Below are 20362 nucleotides of genomic sequence, written 5' to 3'. Positions count from 1 at the left end.
GAACGAAATCCCCATCGTGGAAGTTACTTCACACTTACTATTATAAAACCATGGTCAATTTTCTTAAGGAAGAAATGGTTTGAGTAGTTTCTTGCCACCTACTGGTGTACCAATCCCACATAGCAAAATTTGATTGGTAGAATTTTTACTTTAAAAATATTTAATTATGTATTTTAAAAGTGGGTCACGATAGGCCAAGCATATACATTTTTAACATCTGGGTCAAATACTACATTTGATCCCAAGTCCTATGTGCTGCCATCTCTGCCAAACTTGGGCCATGTTTGGCCCACATGCTTAATGCCAGTGCCGAACGAATGCCTGCTGTGCCAGCTTTTATAACAAATCTTGATCAGAATACTTTGCTTCCTGGGATGTAACCTAGACTAATTAAGCTTACTAGAAAATTCCCACTACTGAAGACAGACTGTCCCCAGCACTGGTGTTAGCTCTCTTGAAACAACACTTAGCCAATCAAATTCAAGTAAAAGAACTCAATATCATTTTGAAATTCCATTTTGTCATTTAAATTGAACCGTCAACAACAAGCACCCTTAGCCACCCTCACATGATGGCAAAAGTAAAGGTTTCACAATTGTTTTCTACATTTTTGATATCTGAAAGAATCACTCCAACACTTTACGGCTGTTAATAACACTTTATTACATTCATCATCTCAACTGCAAAACGAACATGTATCTGAAATCAAACGTTCACTGAACCACAGTCGGCCAGTAGATCATGAGGTAGACGATTTCAAATGGATTGGTGCTACATATGTTGAGAATATTCACAGCTGACAGAAACAAAATGCAAAGATTGTGAGAAGCAAATTGCATAATTTATGTGCACATCAAATTATCTACAAGTGAGACACATTCTAAAGGTTGTCCAGTGGGTATTTGGCTTTCTTCATCGTTACAATCAGTATCATCGCAGGACCTGATGCCTCTCATACTAAACACTCCATTTGGTAAAGCATTTATTTGTACAGCTTCTTGTTTACATTCGTACATTTCTAATACATCATCTGTACATACTAGTTTTGATGGAAGTGTGCAAAGGTTTTGGCGATGAATTGAAGGACTTGACCTATTTCAATGATTATCAGTCCCAAGAAGCTTGTTTAATAAATAAAACAATCCCTAAAAAAAGGGATCCATTCATCTAATTTTTAAATAAATCACTCCAAAAACAGAATCCAATGGGTCCTAGGTAGATTCATTGTGTCATGGAAAAATAAAAGAACATCTCTGATCTGTGACACATTCAGTTCAAAGTGACTCTTCAGTAAAACTAGCCAGAATTCAAAGTGACAAAATAGTCTGTCGTATATATTAATATCGCCATTTCTTAAAATGTAAACAAAGATTTTTCTTTTAACATCCAAAAAGTCATAAACACCAAAAGATAAATCTGTCTAGAACATTCATTTGATCAGACATATATGCTAGCTAGCATACTAGCTAGTTAGCCACACAAAATAGGCAACATCTTTAATGTTTTGACTGAAATTAATTGACCCTTCTGATGTTAATGTCATAGTTTCTTAAGGCATTTACAGTGTGCAACTCTGTACCCAGCTACCTCAAAAAAAGCTGCAATCTGATGACTAGTAGATGCTTACTTCAAATAAAAGTACCTTTGCATCATCTAACATTTACAATCATAAAAAACATCATTAGTTGTATCGGAAATAGCAGACTTTGACATCAGTAATTGACTTTATGGTTCACTGAAATGCTGAACTTGTTTTGCTAGCGTAAGGTAATGTCTTTGGCGAGATAAAAGACTATAAGATTTTTAGACATCGGAACCTTTATGACATATGTTGGTATTACTGAAATGCAACAAACCTAGTATCACCAGCCATTGTGTGAGCTTCCAGCGTGATGCCTCATTAACACTAGCAGCGACAAAGTAGCTCAACACGCACACCTGCTCGTCAATGGTTGCTGTCGCTTGCTAAGATTGAGGTTGCCAAGAAGTTGCTCATTCTCCTTTGAAATGAGCAGTCGCTTGTTTCTTTGCAGATAAAAGTCGCTCATAGTGTGATGCCTCGTTTACACTAGCAGCGACTTTGTAACTGTTTTTTGCTTTGGGTGGCGACCTGCTGCAAATGCAGGTCCGTGTGGGTCAACAGCACGGAGAATACAACTGGCCTCTGAAGGAACTGAAATAGGATCACTGGTGCTCCTATTGGCTGTCGCTCAAGAAAGTCGCTCTTTGTTTGCATGAAGTTGAAGGATTCTCAACTTTGACATATCGCATGGCACGCCCACCTGGTCATTAACGGTCGCTTTCATTTGCGTAGATGGAGGTCGCCGAAAGTCACTCGTTCTCCTTTTGAAACGAATGTTCGCTTGTCGCTTTGCCTCTGCGAGTCACTTGTAGTGCGATGCCTCATTCACACTAGCAGCGACTTTGTAGCTGTCTGTTGCTCTGGGTGGTTACCTGCTGCAAACGCAGGTCTGTGTAAGGCTACAGCACGAATACAACCGGCCTCTGAGCGACGTCTACCTGGTCGCCAACGGTTGATGTCGCTTGCGTAGATGGAGATTGCCAGAAGTCACTCGTTCTCTGCTGAACGATTCTCAACTTTGTCCACCTGGTCTCCAATGGTAGATGCCACTTGCGTAGTTGGAGGTCGCCGGAAGTCACTTGTTTTCCGTTGAACGATTCTCAACTTTATCCAACTGGTCACCAAGGGTCGATGTTGCTTGTGTAGGACACACTAGTTTTACATTGAAATGAGAAGTTGCTTGTCGCTTTGCCACTGCGAGTCGCTCATAGTGTGAATGAGGCTTGAGGAGTTCATCAGTCTTTTTTGGATGGCGTGAGAAGTAAATGAAGCAGGGGAGAGGAAAGGAAACCAGTAGTAAGTCATTTTGTCTTCAGACAAAAAACCCTGAGATATATAGAAGGACATATCTGTCCTTCGCATTGTCCTTGCGTGATAATACACACAAAATCAAAATCACCAAAAAGTTCTCAATGTTTTTCTAAAACGTACAAAAACTGAAACGCACAACAGCTGTATCCAGCACAGTATCTGTTCTTTTGGACACACTCCAGAGTATCTATCCTCAAACCTCATCCAAGGTAGCATCTCAAGTCTTATGCCTCATTCACACAAGCAGTGTCTTTGGAGCTGCCTGTCGCTCTTGGTGGCAATTTGCTGCAAACGCAGCTCTTTGTAGGTTTATAGCACGGAGAATACAACCGGCCTCTGAGCGAGCTTAGAGAAGATCATGTGAGCTCTAATGGTGCTTCTATTGGCTGTTGCTCAAGAAAGTTGCTCCTCATTTGCATAAAGCTGAAGGTTTCTTAACTTTGTTGCCTGATCACCAACGGTCACTGTTGCTCAAGCCGACGGAGGTTGCTCACTCTCAGTTGAAATGAATGGTCGCTTTGCCACTGTGAGTAACTCATAGTGTGAATGAGCCTTTAATATATTCTCTTCAGAGGCAGAAACTCTAGAGTTTTCAGCTTGAAAAACGTCTTGTGTGTTTGGGGGTAAAGAGTTAAAGGTAAATGGAAATTTGGAGATTAGATATGTCGTCCTGTGAGGAAGTAGAGCGGACGGTCCTCGCTGCAGTTGGCCGTTTGAAACTCATCTCGCAGGCGAAATTGCCACTCATCCTCCAGCTCCAGACGTACAATAGTCTGACGCAGAGAGCTCCGGTCCTGACAGATCACACACAGCGTGGCGCCTGCAAGAAATGATCATCATTTAAAGCTTCTTATGGGATCAAAATGTCTAGAGCTGGGTGTGCTATTACTTTCCTGGTGGTTCTAATGAACTTAATAATTAATGTCTGAGTGGAGAGTGATTTCAGACCAACCAAATCCTAATTTGCAATGATTTTTCTTTTAGGTTAGATGTAATTTCAGTTCTAAAATATAAATATAAATAAAAACTAGGGATGCACTGAAATGAAAATTATTTGCCAAAAGGAAAACAAAACCGACAATTCTCAACGAACTTGGCCAAAAACCTCAAGTACTGTGTAATATTAATTCGTTTATTCAATTCCCCTTTATTTATCAGGGGTTACCACAGCTGAATGAACCGCCAACTTTATTCATTCATTCATTTTGTTTTGGGCGTAGTCCCTTTATTAATCAGGGTTCGACACAGCGGAATGAACCACCAACTTGTCCAGCTTATGTTTTACACAGCAGATGTCCTTCCAGCTGCAACTCAGCACTGGGAAACATCCATACACACACATTAACACATACACTATGGCAAGTTTAGTTTATTCAATTCACCTATACGGCATGTCTTTGGACTGTGAGGGAATTCGAAGCATCCAAAGACATCCGGTACAGGTGAATTGGGTAAGCTAAATTTTCCGTAGTGTGTGAGTGTGAATGAGTGTGTATGGATGTTTTCCAGAGATGGGTTGCAGCTGGAAGGGCATCCCATACGTAAAACTTGTGCTGGATAAGTTGGTGGTTCATTCTGCTGTGGCGTCCCCATATTAATAAATTGACTAAGCCGAAAGAAAAATGAATGAATTAATGAATATAATTTTGTAAGACTTTTTAAATATAACTCAATAATTTAGATTGTATAGATGAAAAAAAAACAAGTATATAAAATAACCACATTTTATTCACAGTAAAAAGGCGTCATGTTACAAGTGTTGCTACGACAGAACAGTAGCACTATTGCAAGTAGTTGGAACAGGTATACTATATAGGAATGTCCTGGCAGTGTATTAATTGAGAGGCCTTTGCATAGAGCATTGAAATGAATGTGTTTCAAAGCTCAGTGACTTCCACATCCTGTGTCAAAGCTCTGTACAGTGTACACTGTGCAGTGACTATGACTGAAGGGAGAGTGAAACCAGCGTGCTGAACACTGTGGTGCAGCATCAACTTTTTTCCGCCTCATATTTTCAGACTTTTCTCTCTTTTGCGCGAAAACCAAAAATTCCATTTTCAGGTGATAACTTTCAACAGCCAAAAATTCAGTGCATCCCCAATAAAGAATTCACGACCATTTACAAGTTTTGGGTCAGTAAGATTTGATGTAATATTTATAGATATTTGTTAATATATGTGTCTAGATAGAAGAGGTATCTTTAGTTTATCTAGATGGTTTATCTGTCTAGGTATTTGTTCTAGATAGTTGTTCTAGATAGACCTGGCCTTACCTTTGAGGAAGTTGAATTTCTTTAGAAGGCTTGAAACGACAAAGGAGTCACACAAGTAGAGCAGCAGGCCACTGAAAATGACACCTTGATGATCTACATTCACCGAATGAGGTCGCGAGCTCACATAACACACCTGAACCTGCAAAAGCAAAGAAAACGCAACAAATCAAACATTTTTAACAACTACTCCAATATGTTAATATGAATATAACCTGTCAACAATATATTTCAGTCATTTCCTTACCAGTAATGGAGCATTATTAAAGAGAGTTCACCCAAAACTAAATCTTTGGACATCATTTACTCATCTTAAAATCCTGTTTAAGTTTCTTTCTTCTATTGAACACCAAAGAAGATATTTTGAAGAATGTTGGAACAGCCACAGCCATTGACATCCATAGTAGAAACTAAGAAATACTATAGAAGTCAAGAGCTGCTACTTTCCAACATTCTTCAAAATATCTTCTTTTGTTTTCAATTGAAGACACTTAAACAGGTTTGGAACAAGAGAAGGACAAAAGTTTCATTTTTGGAAAACCATCCCTTTAGGGAATGAAAAATTGATGATTTTGAGGGAACTATTCTTTGAAATTGTGATTATTTAGCCTCTGAAAACAGAAATGAATGGGTCCTACATTGATTCATTGTGTCATGAAAAAAATTATACATATGATCCGTGGCACATAAGATTCTTAGGGACTCTACAGTAAAACTAGCCAGAATCCAAAGTGACAAAATAGTCTGTTGTATATATTAATATCGCCATTTCTTAAAATGTAAACAAATACTTTTCTTTTAACATCCAAAAAGTCATAAACATCAAATTATAAACCAGTCTAGAACATTCATTTGATCAGTCATACAGTATGCTAGCTAGCATACTAGCTAGTTAGCCACACAAAACATTTTGTCTTTTTATGTTCTGACTGACATTAATCGACTCTTTTCAAGTGAATTGTGTTTTCCTCATTGTTCACTAAGGCTTTTACAGTGTGCAAGTCTCAAACATTCCCAGTTACTTCAAAGCAAGTTGCATTATGATGACCAGTGCATGCTAACCAATTGGCAACCTCCCGCTCTCCCTTGTGAAGCAAATAGGCCTACAGAAGTAAATGAAATTGCAATTCATCGAAATTCCACTAGTCTTGGCACCATAATAAAGCACATTTCTATTGACCCCTCTGTAAAATGGCCAACTTTACAGCAAAAAAAAGGTGTTTACAAAGAAGGCCTGGTGCAAAGAACAATTTTGGTTCATATAGCTAATATTACCCTTCATGAGAACTTTGAGGGGGTGAATTTTTTATAACTCATGCATTTCGTTTATATTAAGTTATATTATTTGCATAATCAAGGGCATGGCCACTTGAGTGACAGCAAGGTCTCTCTGGTCGCCAACACTTCACCTCAGCTAATTCCAGCTGATTAGCCGTTGAACTCGGCATATGCATTGTGTTTTTGTTTTGCTTTATGTGGCTTTACACAGTCAATTGCCTTTTGGGATTATTTCCTACACTCTGTTTCCCAGATGAGTGAAATTATATACTTTTATACCATCTCTATAAATGTATTTGCTTTATTTAAGATCATTTATCATTTATAATTTTCTTTAAACCTGTAATGCACTCCAGAATCTGACAGATTGATTAGTTGTAGGCTATAAAACAGTCATCTGAAGTGTTGTCATACAGTGTTATGCCTATATTTCATAAGTGGCCTTGCGTTCACTTACTTGGCTATATTTGAAGAGTTTGGCAGTAATTTGCTTTTTCCTCTGGTAGAGGAGTATCATAAGAACAAGGTTTAGTGGCTCAATGTATTACAACAGTGTTTTTAAAGAACTAAACACTTTATTGCTATAGTATACAACCAAACACATGTAGTCAAAACAGAAATGAGTTGCAGGTAATGAAGTATTGTTTTCCCAAATACGTCAAAGCAAAATGCTAGCAGGTGTCTGTAGCTATGCCTCTTTGCACTTGTTTAATGTACGAACAAATGGCAACCGTTGGCCATGCCTACTAGTAGCTTCATTTGCGTTCTTCAGAAACCTATGGGTGACATCACGAATACTACGTCCATATCTTTTACAGTCTATGATGCTAACTAACATAATGACCTCAGATATAATATGCACCAACTAGTGAAATCAGTAATTTAATTTAGTAACTTTGTGAACTTGTGATAACAAATGTGAGGAATTACTAATATATATATATATATATATATATATATATATATATATATATATATATATATATATATATATATATATATATACACATATACATACATATATATATATATATATATATATATATATATATATATATATATATATATGTATGTATGTATGTATGTATGTATGTATGTATGTATATATATATATATATATATATATATATATATATATATATATATATATATATATATATATATATATATATATATATATATGTGTGTGTGTGTGTGTGTGTGTGTGTGTGTGTGTGTGTGTGTGTGTGTGTGTGTGTGTGTGTGTGTGTATTTTTTTTTCTTTTTACCTCTGGTCCAAGGTTGAGGTAGCTGTCTATGGACAACACAGGGTTAGCACTGTTACTGAGAGCCAGAGGAAAGAGCCGATGGCTACAGGACTGCAGAAACTTCTCCAGCAGGAACTGAGCTGGCGCAGCCAGCAACGTTTGTTCACTGTCCGGAGCGCACACATATTGAGACGCACACACACGCACCGGCGTCTCTATTCTCTGCAGGCACACACAGGAGGAAGAGGTTATTTTTGAGCTGTCTTTTACAAATACACTGCACTTTACCAAGCACTGCTTTCAGAGTTCCAGAAATGTGACAAATGAAATGGAATGTGATATATATTAATAAAAAATTTAATTAAATAATAAAATAAAAATAAAAAATACTAAATGTTTGTGGTCATTTTGTCTTATATTTTAGAAAGAAATTCCTTTTTTTAAATAAATATTTAAATAATTATTTCTAACCAAGGCTCCATTTATTTGACCAAAAATACAGTAAAGAAATTGTCAAATTACACTAAAAAACTTTTTTCATAATTTTTAAAATATTTATTACATTTTAAAATGTAGTTTATTGTTGCCCTGTTTACTCCAGCATTCACGGTCACATGTTCATACAAAAATCTTTCAAAAATGTTTATCTGAAATAGAATTCCAAATATAAACATATTTATTGTAAATGCTGAATAAGTGTATTATTAATTTATTTAATTAAAAATAAAATGGTAAATAGTTAGTAATTATATAAATATAAATTATATATAAACAATTATATAATAATAATATTTATTATTATTATAAATATAAACATTAACTTATAAATTACAGTAATATATAGTGTAATGCATTATATTGATTTACATTTAATACTAGCAATTGTTGTATAAATGTACAAAAGCACTGTGAATTGTAAAAATATATATATATTTCTAAAGTTCTAGTTCTTTAATATAAACAAAATTCATGTTCAACATGCACAAAAATTACCATTACTGTAGCGCCCACTAGTGAACATACTATCTAACTGCACTTACCATCAACATATTTTTTGTTTTAAAAGATTTTTATTGTGATATTCATTGCATTGCATTGCACAGCATTACAGCAAATATTACACCATCTCTATTTATTTATTTTTTGTTGCAAAAAAGAATTCACCAAATTAAATAACACATAAAATAAATAATTAAAAAACAAATAAATAAATAAGTAATTCGTTTAAACCCAGAACACATTTCAAAAATCACAAAATGTCTAAACCATAAAACCCACCCCACCCCTGGGACTAAAGCTTATGCAGTACTGTTGGTGTGACCTTCACCATCTGGGTTTTACCATCAACATATATTGTAATTTTACTTTTTTGGATGTAAAACTAGCATACTGAAGGGCAACTATGAAGCTCACCATGAGCTTGGGTTTGATGAGGAAGTCTTTATGTCCTCCGATGGGAATGTGTTTCTTCATGATGCTGAATTGATTGAAGCGACAGAGCAGAAGACCACTGCTGTTTGCCCTCAGGTTGAAGTCCACCTCTTCACATGTGAACCTACATGTACAAAAACACACATCCAGACTGTTAAGACTCAAAACAACAATAATAATACATGCATACTCAAAAAAAGAGTTGTTCTTCCTACTTAATCCTAACTGTTAAATATAATATGTAACCTTAGACAACAAAACTTACATTGCATGGGTATATTTGTGGGAATAGCTATATTGTATAAATCATATTATATATTATATATATATATATATATATATATATATATATATATATATATATATATATATATATATTTTTTTTTTTTTTACATCAACAATCATTATAATTTTATTAAGGATCATCTAACACTATTTTTTTAAATTTAAGTTTGTAAAAAACAAATCAACCTTTATTTACACTACAAGTCAAAAGTGTTTTTTTCATTTTTTTTGTTAAAAAAATTATTCATGTAGTAAATCTTATTGTATGTAGTTTGAAATGAAATTATTATTATTTCTATAACAGACATTGTTGCTTGTATTACTATAACCATACATGGCATAGTGCAATGACATTTCACAATTTCTACTGTATTTTAATTAAATAATTGCAGCCTTAATGAGCAGGTGAAGCTGATTTTAAAACATTTAAAAATCATACTGACCCCAAACTTTTGACCGATAGTGCAACTTACTACAACCAAGGTTGACCAAAGTGCTTTACACCAGTAAAAACAAATTATACAACACAACTAGAAAGCAAACAATGCAAAAACAATAGAAGAAAGGTCAATAAATTGCAGCAAAACATTAAAATAGAAAAAAAGTCTAAGTGCTCAGTCATTTTGGACAAGTGGGTCTTATGCGACATAAATAAAAAAAATATTTATTCAGCTTTTCAGAAAATTAAAATGTTAACAATGGACTTTGTGATCCAGGATCACATATATTTTCAAATGTTGAAACATTATATATATATAATATATAATATAATAACATATAAATAAATAAATAAATAAATAAAAACAAATATACAAATAAATAAAATTAAACAAATATAAAAATAAAAATAAATAAATAAAAACAAACAAATAAAAAACAAAAAAATGTTAAAATAAATAAATAAAAATAAATAAATAATTTAAAAAATATATATATCTATAATACATACATCCATATAAACTTACATAAATATGTATTTTAATCATGGATTTTTAAAGCAATTTAAAAGCCTAATTATTTAATAAGAACATGAATTAATGTAACATTATTTTTTATGTGTAAAATTTTTAAAGAAAGGTATACACAACAAAAATACAGCAAAAAAAATTACATTGAGAAATCTCGTTCTAATATCGTTCTACCTCGATCCACATTCTATTGTGAAGTTAAACATGTATTTTCGTGACCCTGAAATACATTTTAAAATATATATTGGCATATGAAGGTTAGAATTGATATATTTTAAATGTTACAAATTTCTTTTATTTAGCCTCAGGGTTACATTTATCATAGTGTATATTGTTTTTACTGAACAAGAGAAAGCAAACGCTCACCGATTGAGGTCATACTGGACGTTCTGTGTGAGGTCAACATTCAGCAAGATGAGGTCGTGGAGATGACAGCGAGAGAAAGGGCTTGTGGGAGCTTGAGAAGACAAACTACTGCTCCATTTGCGCAGGCCACAAACTGCATACTGGGAGATCTTTGGAGTGGCTTCCATGTGCTGCAAGACGCTCTTCAGAGACACGTTCATCACCTCGCTGAGACACACACACACAATCCATGCATGTTACACAATCAAGATATTAGTGTGAACAAAAAAATGTTTGCTTGCTCAACAGTTCTAATGTTACATACGTTTTGCCGTCTGGTCCAGGCTGCTGGGCGTTCCACAGGACGCAGGAGTCATCCATCATTACGATAAAGGGCCACACGTCCTGCCGTTTGACGCCTTGCTCCTCTTGTCGGTTCCTCTCAAGCTCCAGGTTGTGATAGGACAGTTCTTTGATCATGAATCGAGCCGCACCTGAAACAGCATTTCAATTCATTTAAGTCTGTCATGGTCCTGAACTGAAAGTCTCGTTTGTCCTGTGCTTGCTTACATGGCTTTGCCTTAATTAGTGTTAGTCATGTGCTCCTCTTGTCTTTCCTCCTTGTTTTCAGTCACCTCACATTTGTTTCCTGATTGTTTTCACCTGCCTCTCGTGTGCTTTGTTCTATATATTGTGCAGTGTGTTCTCATTTCTTCGCTGGTTCGTTCCATGTGAGCTTGTCTTTGCTTATCCTGTATCTTAGCCTCGTCTCCATACATAGTGTTTAGTCTTGCCTGTTAATCTAGTTATCTTGTTTATTTACTGTTTGTTGTTGTTACTACATTGAGTTTGTTCCTAGTGTTTACTTAATTTTGTGTTTTAATCTTGTCTTGCTTTTATCTTTATAACCATTTTCGTTAGTCCCAGTCTTGTAGTAGTTTATTATTAGTTGTCTTTTTGTTTGTTTAATTACTCTCTTTAAGATTCTAGAAGTCTTTATTTCAGCTTTTTCCTGTTTTATCCGTTTGCCTAGTCAGTCTAGTTTCCTTTCTACCAAAAACATCTATTTGTTTTATTTACTAATTAAACATGTATTAAAAGCTTGTCAGTTCTCCACCTTCTTTCCAGCGGCCAGGTGGCCAAAAACTTCATTACAGGGATGCTGAAATCTGGGAGAAGGAGGGACACATTGTCCAGTTGCCCTCACCGATGAGAGGGAGTGCGATTGTTCGGGAGTTAACCCGAGTGTGGGAGAAACCATTCATCTGCCCAGAGTGCCAGGGCGGCCTGAGGCTGGCAAGGAAAGGATCTGCTTGCTACCGTCTCCCAGCATGGGGAGGAGGAGGGGATGTGGGGCTCACCACCGGAAGGGCCATCCCGGAGAGCCCAGGGGAGTCACCGCTGTCCACCATAATGCCAAAATCTGTGTGTGGCAGCGTACGCAGATTTTTTTTTTTCCCTCTCTCTGTCACTCTTCAGTCTCTTCTCAGCTATCCAGCTCCTTTTTCCTCGGCCCTATTATTCTCAAGTTTTGCTGGTCCTGAAGAACGGCCATATATGAAGTGTTGTGATCTCGTTCCTTTGAAGTGTGCATGCACATTAGCTTGAGCAAAGATGCAGATTTTGTTTGATTCTAACATTCAGAAATGTCTGTAAAAATAGAAAATCTGATCAGAAATATCTGTGATTCCAAATTTGTAATGTATCGTAACCTTGGCAAACAGTTTTGGAGAATTTGATGTTTCCCCATTCAATACATCATACATTAACATACTGTATGATAGGATGTTTTCTTAAAGGCATAGATCACCCCAAAATAGACATTCTATCATCTACTCATCCTCCACTGGTTTGAAACCTGTTTAAGTTACTTCCTACATTATTTTCTTTTTCTAGTACTATAGATGTCAATGGCAGCTGGTTTCAAAAATTCTTTAGAAAATCTTGTTTTTTAAGTGCAACAGAAGAAAGAAAAGTTTAGAACTAGTAAAGAGGAGGACTATGTGATGACAAATGAGTGAACAATCGCTTAAAGGTTCAAGAAAACCCTGAGTACTTTTTTTTGAAATGTTAACAGATTTGTGCGTGTAGGGCATCAGTTAAGACAATATTAGCACCTGTTAGCTTTAATTGTGGGTAAAACTGGATCATTTTGAGCTTTTGTCAGCTAATTTCATCTTCCGGGTTTAAAATGATTTTTGGGGCGGGATCAAAACCGGTGACATAGCTCAAAACTACAAGTGGAGTGATGACGCGTCGGTTTCTCATTATTCATAGCAGAGTTTTCTTATCCCATGGGAAGAGCCTGCTTCTTAATTATTCATGATTGTGCATGCTTTTCGAAGGCAAGACAGACCTGCCAGTGCCAAGCTGTGAGATTCTATGTTGATGACTGAGTGAGACCGCGTCCACAGACCCACGGCACACAATATTTAGCCTATCATGAAGGGTTGTATGTGTTTGTTTCCATGATCAACTGGGTTTGTTGCATGCTTTTCCCCACGACCCTGTCAGGGCTGATACAGCAAAGCTGTATGTGCGCAACAAGCATTTTTGTTGAGAGAGCAGTACGAGAATTGGAGAATAACGGACTTTGTCTTTTAAAAGTTAAGTTCGTTCACATTTAGACTAGCGCTGTCAAAATTAAATAATTAAAATAAATTTAAATATTTTTAAATAATTAACGCGTTAAAAAAAATTTACGCAATTAACGCAGTTCAGGGTTTTTTTACTTCCTGTTGTGGTGGACGTGTGTTCAACATGCAATAAATGTGGGTCTGTGTCAGGCCCATTGAGGGGTGTCAGGGGTGGAGTGAACGACGTATCTGAGTAGGGGCGAGAGGGGTGTGCAATGTATTTAACGACAAGAAATTTTTTGCAAGAAATTATCATTCATTTGCGGGCATTTGGGAGTCTCTGTGTACTTGCGGGATACTCCTAGTCTTAGCAACTGGATGAATGTAAAAGAGGATTAAGCAAAATTGTTTCTACTCTATAATTAATGTTCTCAACTCACAGCAATAAAACTTTACAATGACTGCAACAGTTTGTATTCTATAGTTTATTATTATAATTTTTCATTTTCCATATCTGCAATTCCTGTATTTTGGCATTTTTTTGCAGTCCACTTAGAATCCAACATGGAAATCAAGGTTTTCTTTATTGGCATTGATTGTTTTGAAATTTTAATATCATTAACATGCCTGTGTTTTAATTTCTGTAATAAATATGGCTGTCAAGCCAGGATCTTGATGGTTTATTGTGGGTATGTTGTTTACATGAAGAAATCTGTGTTACAAGTTAAACAAAACTCTATTAAACAATAATATTTTGAATTTTTCTTGCGTTTACATAAATTTTACATTTAAATAGGCAAAATTACAAGTTTCAGTATTTTAAAAGCGATTAATCACGATTAATCGCGATAATTTTTTTTTAAAGGTGCGATTAATTAGTTAATTTTTTTTAATCGATTGACAGCACTAATTTAGACACATCGCCGTGCTGCTGAGTACGCCTAAATCCTCCAGATTACCAGCAGGGCTAATGGTTGAAATAGGCAGGGTAAGAGACCTGCTGCACTGAGTCTGCATTCAGACCCGGAGCTTGAGGGAGAAGTCCTCATTTATAGTGTTTATATAAACTCGATTATCTTTATAATGATATAAACTGAGATTGAATTGAACTGAGTATATGAATTTACGAATAAAAAATGTAGCAGGACATTAAATTACTGTTTATTTCTTTGCATTTTAACTTTGTAAACTATAAAATCATGGGTCTCCTCATGGTTTGTTTCTCATTTTGTAAGCTGACTGACGACAGTTGTTCGCTCCCTTCCTTCTACTCTGTTCTGCTGGCCATGCCCACTCCTGCCTCTACTCGCAGAGTTCCACGTCTATTATGATGCATTTTTTGAAAAACATTTGCGGTAGACTTGAACCGAAAGTGGGGGGTTTCATGGCCCTTTAATAACACAATGCACATTCCTCTTCATCATTGACACCAATACTCACCGACTCCTGAGTTGTTGAACATGGCGGGCAGCACCAGCAGGATGTGGTTGGGCCAGTATTTCCTATAGAGTGGCATTTCATACTGTTTGACCACCAGGATGTGCAGGTGCTCGGCTCCCTCCATGGCATGGTAGATGTTGAGAAGGCCGTGCTCCTGGCGGCCCGTGGTTGGGGTGAATATTGGGCTTTTCATCATGCCCGACTCCTGAATCAGCAAACAGTGCAACACTTTTTTTTAGAAATTGTGCAACACAACCAAGAAAACATACCGTAAGAACACTTGAGAGATGACTCAGCAAGCACAGGATTTTCTGCATTGCTCAGGTTTCCAGGTGCTCCTTACAGTAAATCAAGATGCATCTCTAAATTTATTCGCATTGTCCTTGAGTTTAACGTATTTCTAGATACAGAGAGCTGATCCTAGATGTTTTCTTAAAGCTTTCCATTCATGCCATATAGAAACTATGCTTTCACATTTTCTGTTTGGCATTTTTTTCAATATGTTTAACATGTTTAAGTAAAGTTTAGACAAAAATCTAATTATGAATGATCTATAATCGCCTATTCAACAAATTTGTAAAATAAAAGGAAAATAATAAAATAAATAATCAAACAACCAACCAAATAGTTAACAATATTAACAGTGTGCTTAATAAAGACAGCAGCAAGATGAGCCTCACCATTTTTCACAAGTAAATATATAATATTGACAAAACCAGTTAAAGGAAAACAAAAGGAAAAATAATTAAAAAAATGCACTGCGAATTTAAAAAAAAAAACTATTTTCCTAAAGAGATGGACCTCCGACATGATTTTAATACCTCAATAACGAGCCATAATGATATGAACAAAGTCACTCATTTCTTTATCCACTTTATTCTGGCTTTTTCTTTTCCTCCGTCTTTTTTCTTTTTACTTTCCACTTTTAAATGCATTTGTTTTTTTACCTGCATTTACAACCATTAATGTAGCTGTAAATGTATGGACTAACATGTAAAAAATTAAACAAAATAAAATAAAAAAGTCTTGAAACAAACAGACTATGCAAGTGTGCAAGTTAAATGTTCTTTTTTCTGAACCTTTAGTCTTATTACTTACTTAGAAGGTAGGGTCGTTACAAATATTCCAAAATATGTAATCCAAATTCAATTTCAAATAGTTAAAAATTGCATCATTTTTAATTCTTAAGCCTGAATTTGCTATGAGATGTGGCTGTGTATTGCAGTGCCCTTACGTGCAGTGTGTGCATCAACTGCTACTTCTGAGAGAGAAAGAGAGCAAGAGAGCAATGCCAGCAAGAAAGAGAGATAAATCATTTTTGGCATGCTGATTTATGTGAAACTGTGAATATAGGTGTATAATCACCCTTAAAAAAAATATTTTATGTTTTCCTGTAAGTAGGTTAGTTTAATATTCTGTTTATGCTAATAATGCATTGTGTCGGATGCTGTAGTTTGAAAGTGTCAGTTAGGTGACGTTGATGTGCATAGCTGAAGCCGTCAAATTATGTGAAGTTTATTCATAAACTAATTTCGAGAGAATCACGTGCTTATGATTTATCACGGCCGGTCTCGCATTTGCTAATCAATATCTTCCAATCATACGAGCCCTAAGTTACTATAAATAACCACCGTTTTCAGTTCACTTTATCTTCGTTTGGAAGAAACCCCCCTCCTCCCCTTTTCTCCTCCTTTACCTCTGACTGGGCGACACGACGGCCCACTGGTTAACACTGCGAGCCCCACAGCAAGAACACTGCCGGCCCTGGTTCCACAAGACCGGTGAGTGTTTCTGTGAGGAGTTTGTATGTTCTCCCCGTGTCCGCGTGGGTTTTCCCCGGGTTCTCCGGTTTCCTCCCACCATCCAAAGACATTCAACATACATAACAACCAAGCATTTATCTAACCCCTCGTGTTCCCTTAACTACCGCAGCAGGGGAGTTCTGAGATCCACCGAGCTCAGGCTCCCCTTTCGCTCTGCCACACGGGAGGAAGCCCCGGGCTCGAGGAGTCCTTGAGCTTGGGGCTCTCTCCCGGGACAGCATGCCAAACAAGCTTTTATAAATCATAAGCTAAGTGTGAACTCTTGAATTGTAGTTCATTTATTATTAGATGATGATTAAAAATAATAATAATAGTCATTTTATTCAATGTAATTAAACATGTTATAGGTCTATATTATGTGAAACTAGTTAAATATTGTCTTTAAAATCGTCATAGGTCTCAGCTCAATCCTAAACTCTACCCTTAGTTTTACCTGCTCGCAGAAAACACTCTTTCTGGATCTATCAAACAAAACTCAAGTACACTCAAAGAGGACAACATGAGCATTTATAGCAAATAAACTAATGTAAATATTATTCCACTTTTTGAGCATTGTCGAGTGTGTTCTTACATGCCTATGATTGATCATTATGTTCACATGCTCAACAGAAAGCGTTGCAATTGGCTCAAAAACGGTCAGTGCTTTTCCCTGATAAGAGACACGGACACTGAAAAATGAGCGGTAACAGTCTATATGCATGTAGTAAAGCGCACATTGTGCATTTATCATAGCTGATTCATAATAGATGGCGTGGGGAAAACTCGCTCTACAGACACACTTGTGTCAGGATCCACAAATATCACTTTAATAGTGATAGAGGAAAAGTTACCTTACAAACATACCAGCAGTTCAAAGATCCAAAGTGAGAGAGAGACAGAGAGAGAAAGAGCTTTCAATTTCTCCCTAGCAGTAAAATAGTGTATTCTGATTATGCTGTACTTCAGTGTCAGTGAAACACAGTCCAGCAAACTTAAGTGCAGTGAATTGTGCACAGTTTCCTGCTTTTTAAGTAGTTGAAGCATTTTAATTACTCGCCCTCACCTCGTTCAAATGGTATTCTACCACGACATAGTGCAAATGAAATAAATGCCAGTACTGTATGTAATAACCGGTAATGATCTATTAATGAACCGATACTGAATTGTCTACGTCTGCATCGTAGTGCATCAAAGAAACAATTCATTTTGACACCCCTATATATATTGGCAGTGCAATGTAATGAGTGTAACTCACCTTGTCGGAAAGCAGAGGCAGTCTCATGCTCTCTAGGTGACTGCCCTGTTGGCTGAACACAAAATGAGACTCTTTGGATTTAGGGATGATAAAGTGCAGCTGGACTTCCTCTCCCAGCATAGATGAGCAAAAGGTGAAAGCGTGGAAGGTGCAGTCAGAGAGCTACAATCACACACACATAACACAATCTTACAATAGGCAAACAGCTTTCTAGATTAGCTATTCTGAACCATAGATTAGCATACTTTTACTCTGAGATTTACTGTTAAATTAGTCATTATTAGTCATTATATATGTCTTTGTTCTTCAGTAGATCAGTAGAACATTATATATGTATATATAACAATATATACAGCACTGACAAATACAGAAATGAGTACACCCCCTTTTAAAAAATGCATATTTTCATCCATTTCTCAGTGAATACAGCCAATAATTTTTTTGCGCATTTAAAAAAAAAAAAATAATAAAAAATTATATATATATATATATATATATATATATATATATATATATATATATATATATATATATATATATATATATTCTTTAAAAATAGTGTGGTCTTCTGATATCTTTAGGAATATAAAGCTAATACATTTAAATTCAAATGAGCAAAAAAGATAAACTTTCAATTCTTTTCAAAAATGTCTACCTTGAATAATTTTTATGTTCTTTTTTATGATTGTTCCTGTTTATTACAATTTTATTTAATATTTTACATCAACATATTAATTTGGGTGTGCTAAATTGTTTTATTAGGTTAGGTAACGTTTTGGCTTTGGTACTGATTGATACTGGACAAATATAATATTGTGGCATGGGTGTTGGTGTCAAACAGGCTGGTCCTTCAGAGTAGTTTAGAAACTGCTGATCTACCGGGATATCCACGCACAACCATCTCTAAGGTTTACAGAGAATGATCAGAAAACAAGAAAATATCCAGTGAGCAGCAGTTCAGTGGGCGCAAATGCCTTGTTGATGCCAGAGGTCAAAGGAGAATGGCCAGACTGGTTCCAGCTGATAGAAAGGCAACAGTAACTTAAATAACTACTCATGTAAAAGAGCATCTCTGAACACACAACACATCCAACCTTGAGGCGGATGGGCTACAGCAGCAGAAGACCACTCCTCTGACCCACTCCTGCCAGCTAAGAACAGGAAACCGAGACTACAATTTGCACAGGTTCACCAAATTTGACCAATAGAAGATTGGAAAAACGTTGCTTGGTCTGATGAGTCTAAATTTCTGCTGTGTCATTTGAATGGTAGGGTCAGAATTTGGCATCAACAACATGAAGGCATGGATCCATCCTGTCTTGTATTAACAGTTTAGATTGGTAATGGTGGTGTAATGGTGTGGGGGATTTTTCTAGGCACACTTTGGGCCCAAAAGTAGTACCAATTGAGCATCGTGTCAATGCCTCAGCCGACCTGAGTATTGTAGCTGACCATGTGCATCCCTTTATGACCACAGTGTATCCATCTTCTGATGTTTACTTCCAACAGGATAACGTGCCATGTCATAAAGCTCAAATTACCTCAGACTGGTTTCTTGAACATGACAATGAGTTCACTGTTCTCAAATGGCCTCCACAGTCACCAGAGCTCAATCCAATAGAGCACCTTTGGGATGTGGCGGAATGGGAGTTTCGCATCATGGATGTGCACCTGACAAATCTGCAGCAACTGCATGATGCTATCATGTTATTATGGAGCAAAATCTCTGAGAAATATTTCCAGTACCTTGTTAAATCTATGCCACGAAGGATTAAGGCAGTTTTGAAGGCAAAAGGGGGTCCAACCCAGTACTAGTAAGGTGTACCTAATAAAGTGGCCGGTAAGTGTACATACTGTATATATCTATATAGAATGTGCTTTTCTTTTTTAAAAACTACGTTGTCTAGCTTGTTTTTGGTGAACTTTTTTAATTTAGAAAAGAGTAATATGCTGCAGTTATTTTATGTTGCTAGGCAAAAAAAAACACTGAATCACTGAATGACGTTGAGTATTTTTTTTTCTTAGCAGAGTTAATTTTGTTTTTTCAAGCATTTAAAGAGCTCCAATAAAAACACGAGTGCACAAAACATATATGGCCTCTACTACACCACCGGATGCATCACATGATCATCACATTTTACATACCTGAGCAGCAGGAATAGGTTCACTGTAATGGTGGCACTGCTCACAGTGGTGAAATGCATTGTGGGCTGCAAAAAGGCTGAGTCTAACAGATACTGTGTTTCTCTTTGGTGGGTCCGCTTCTGTATCCAGTCTTTCGGTTTTAACCCCTACATTTTATGAGCACACACAAAACAACATCAGCATACGTACACAACTGTAGCTTTAAACTGACTTACAGCATCATAAAAAAGCAGTTTCATACCACTCTGTGTTTTTGGCATCCTGTTGGCATACACTGGACTTGAATATTTGAACTTGCAGTCATGAGGGCAGAGGTCAAATCTTAGTTTGCGGACGTCCTCCACATCAGGCCACTGTGGCCCACTAGAAGGGGGAACCTTTGATTTGTCTTGCACATCTAGAGATTGTAATTTAAGATAATTAAAAAC

At 36.2% G+C, this 20362-nt stretch overlaps 1 protein-coding gene across 4 annotated transcripts in view; it reads right to left on the bottom strand.

Annotated features, from left to right (window-relative positions):
- Window positions 1-643: 643 nt before the first annotated feature.
- Window positions 644-20362, bottom strand: part of greb1l (GREB1 like retinoic acid receptor coactivator) — a 148650-nt gene continuing 128931 nt past the window's right edge. For 3 of the 4 annotated variants that reach the window (XM_009298040.4, XM_068222368.2, XM_021466912.3), the window contains 10 exons: window positions 20176-20331; window positions 19935-20080; window positions 17790-17951; window positions 14733-14937; window positions 11042-11210; window positions 10738-10944; window positions 9101-9242; window positions 7709-7909; window positions 5166-5304; window positions 644-3713 (listed from right to left, as the gene is read on the bottom strand). In XM_009298040.4, coding sequence (XP_009296315.1) covers window positions 3550-3713; window positions 5166-5304; window positions 7709-7909; window positions 9101-9242; window positions 10738-10944; window positions 11042-11210; window positions 14733-14937; window positions 17790-17951; window positions 19935-20080; window positions 20176-20331 — 1691 coding nt within the window. In that variant the 3' untranslated portion in view covers window positions 644-3549. The remainder of the gene's footprint in view (window positions 3714-5165; window positions 5305-7708; window positions 7910-9100; window positions 9243-10737; window positions 10945-11041; window positions 11211-14732; window positions 14938-17789; window positions 17952-19934; window positions 20081-20175; window positions 20332-20362) is intronic. The other variant, NM_001362307.1, reaches the window with a different exon arrangement.

This window comes from Danio rerio, chromosome 2 (assembly GCF_049306965.1).
Source record: "Danio rerio strain Tuebingen ecotype United States chromosome 2, GRCz12tu, whole genome shotgun sequence".
NCBI lineage: Eukaryota > Metazoa > Chordata > Actinopteri > Cypriniformes > Danionidae > Danio > Danio rerio.
The sequence above is the reverse complement of the archived record's forward strand: the minus strand, read 5'-3'. Positions and strand labels throughout refer to the sequence as shown.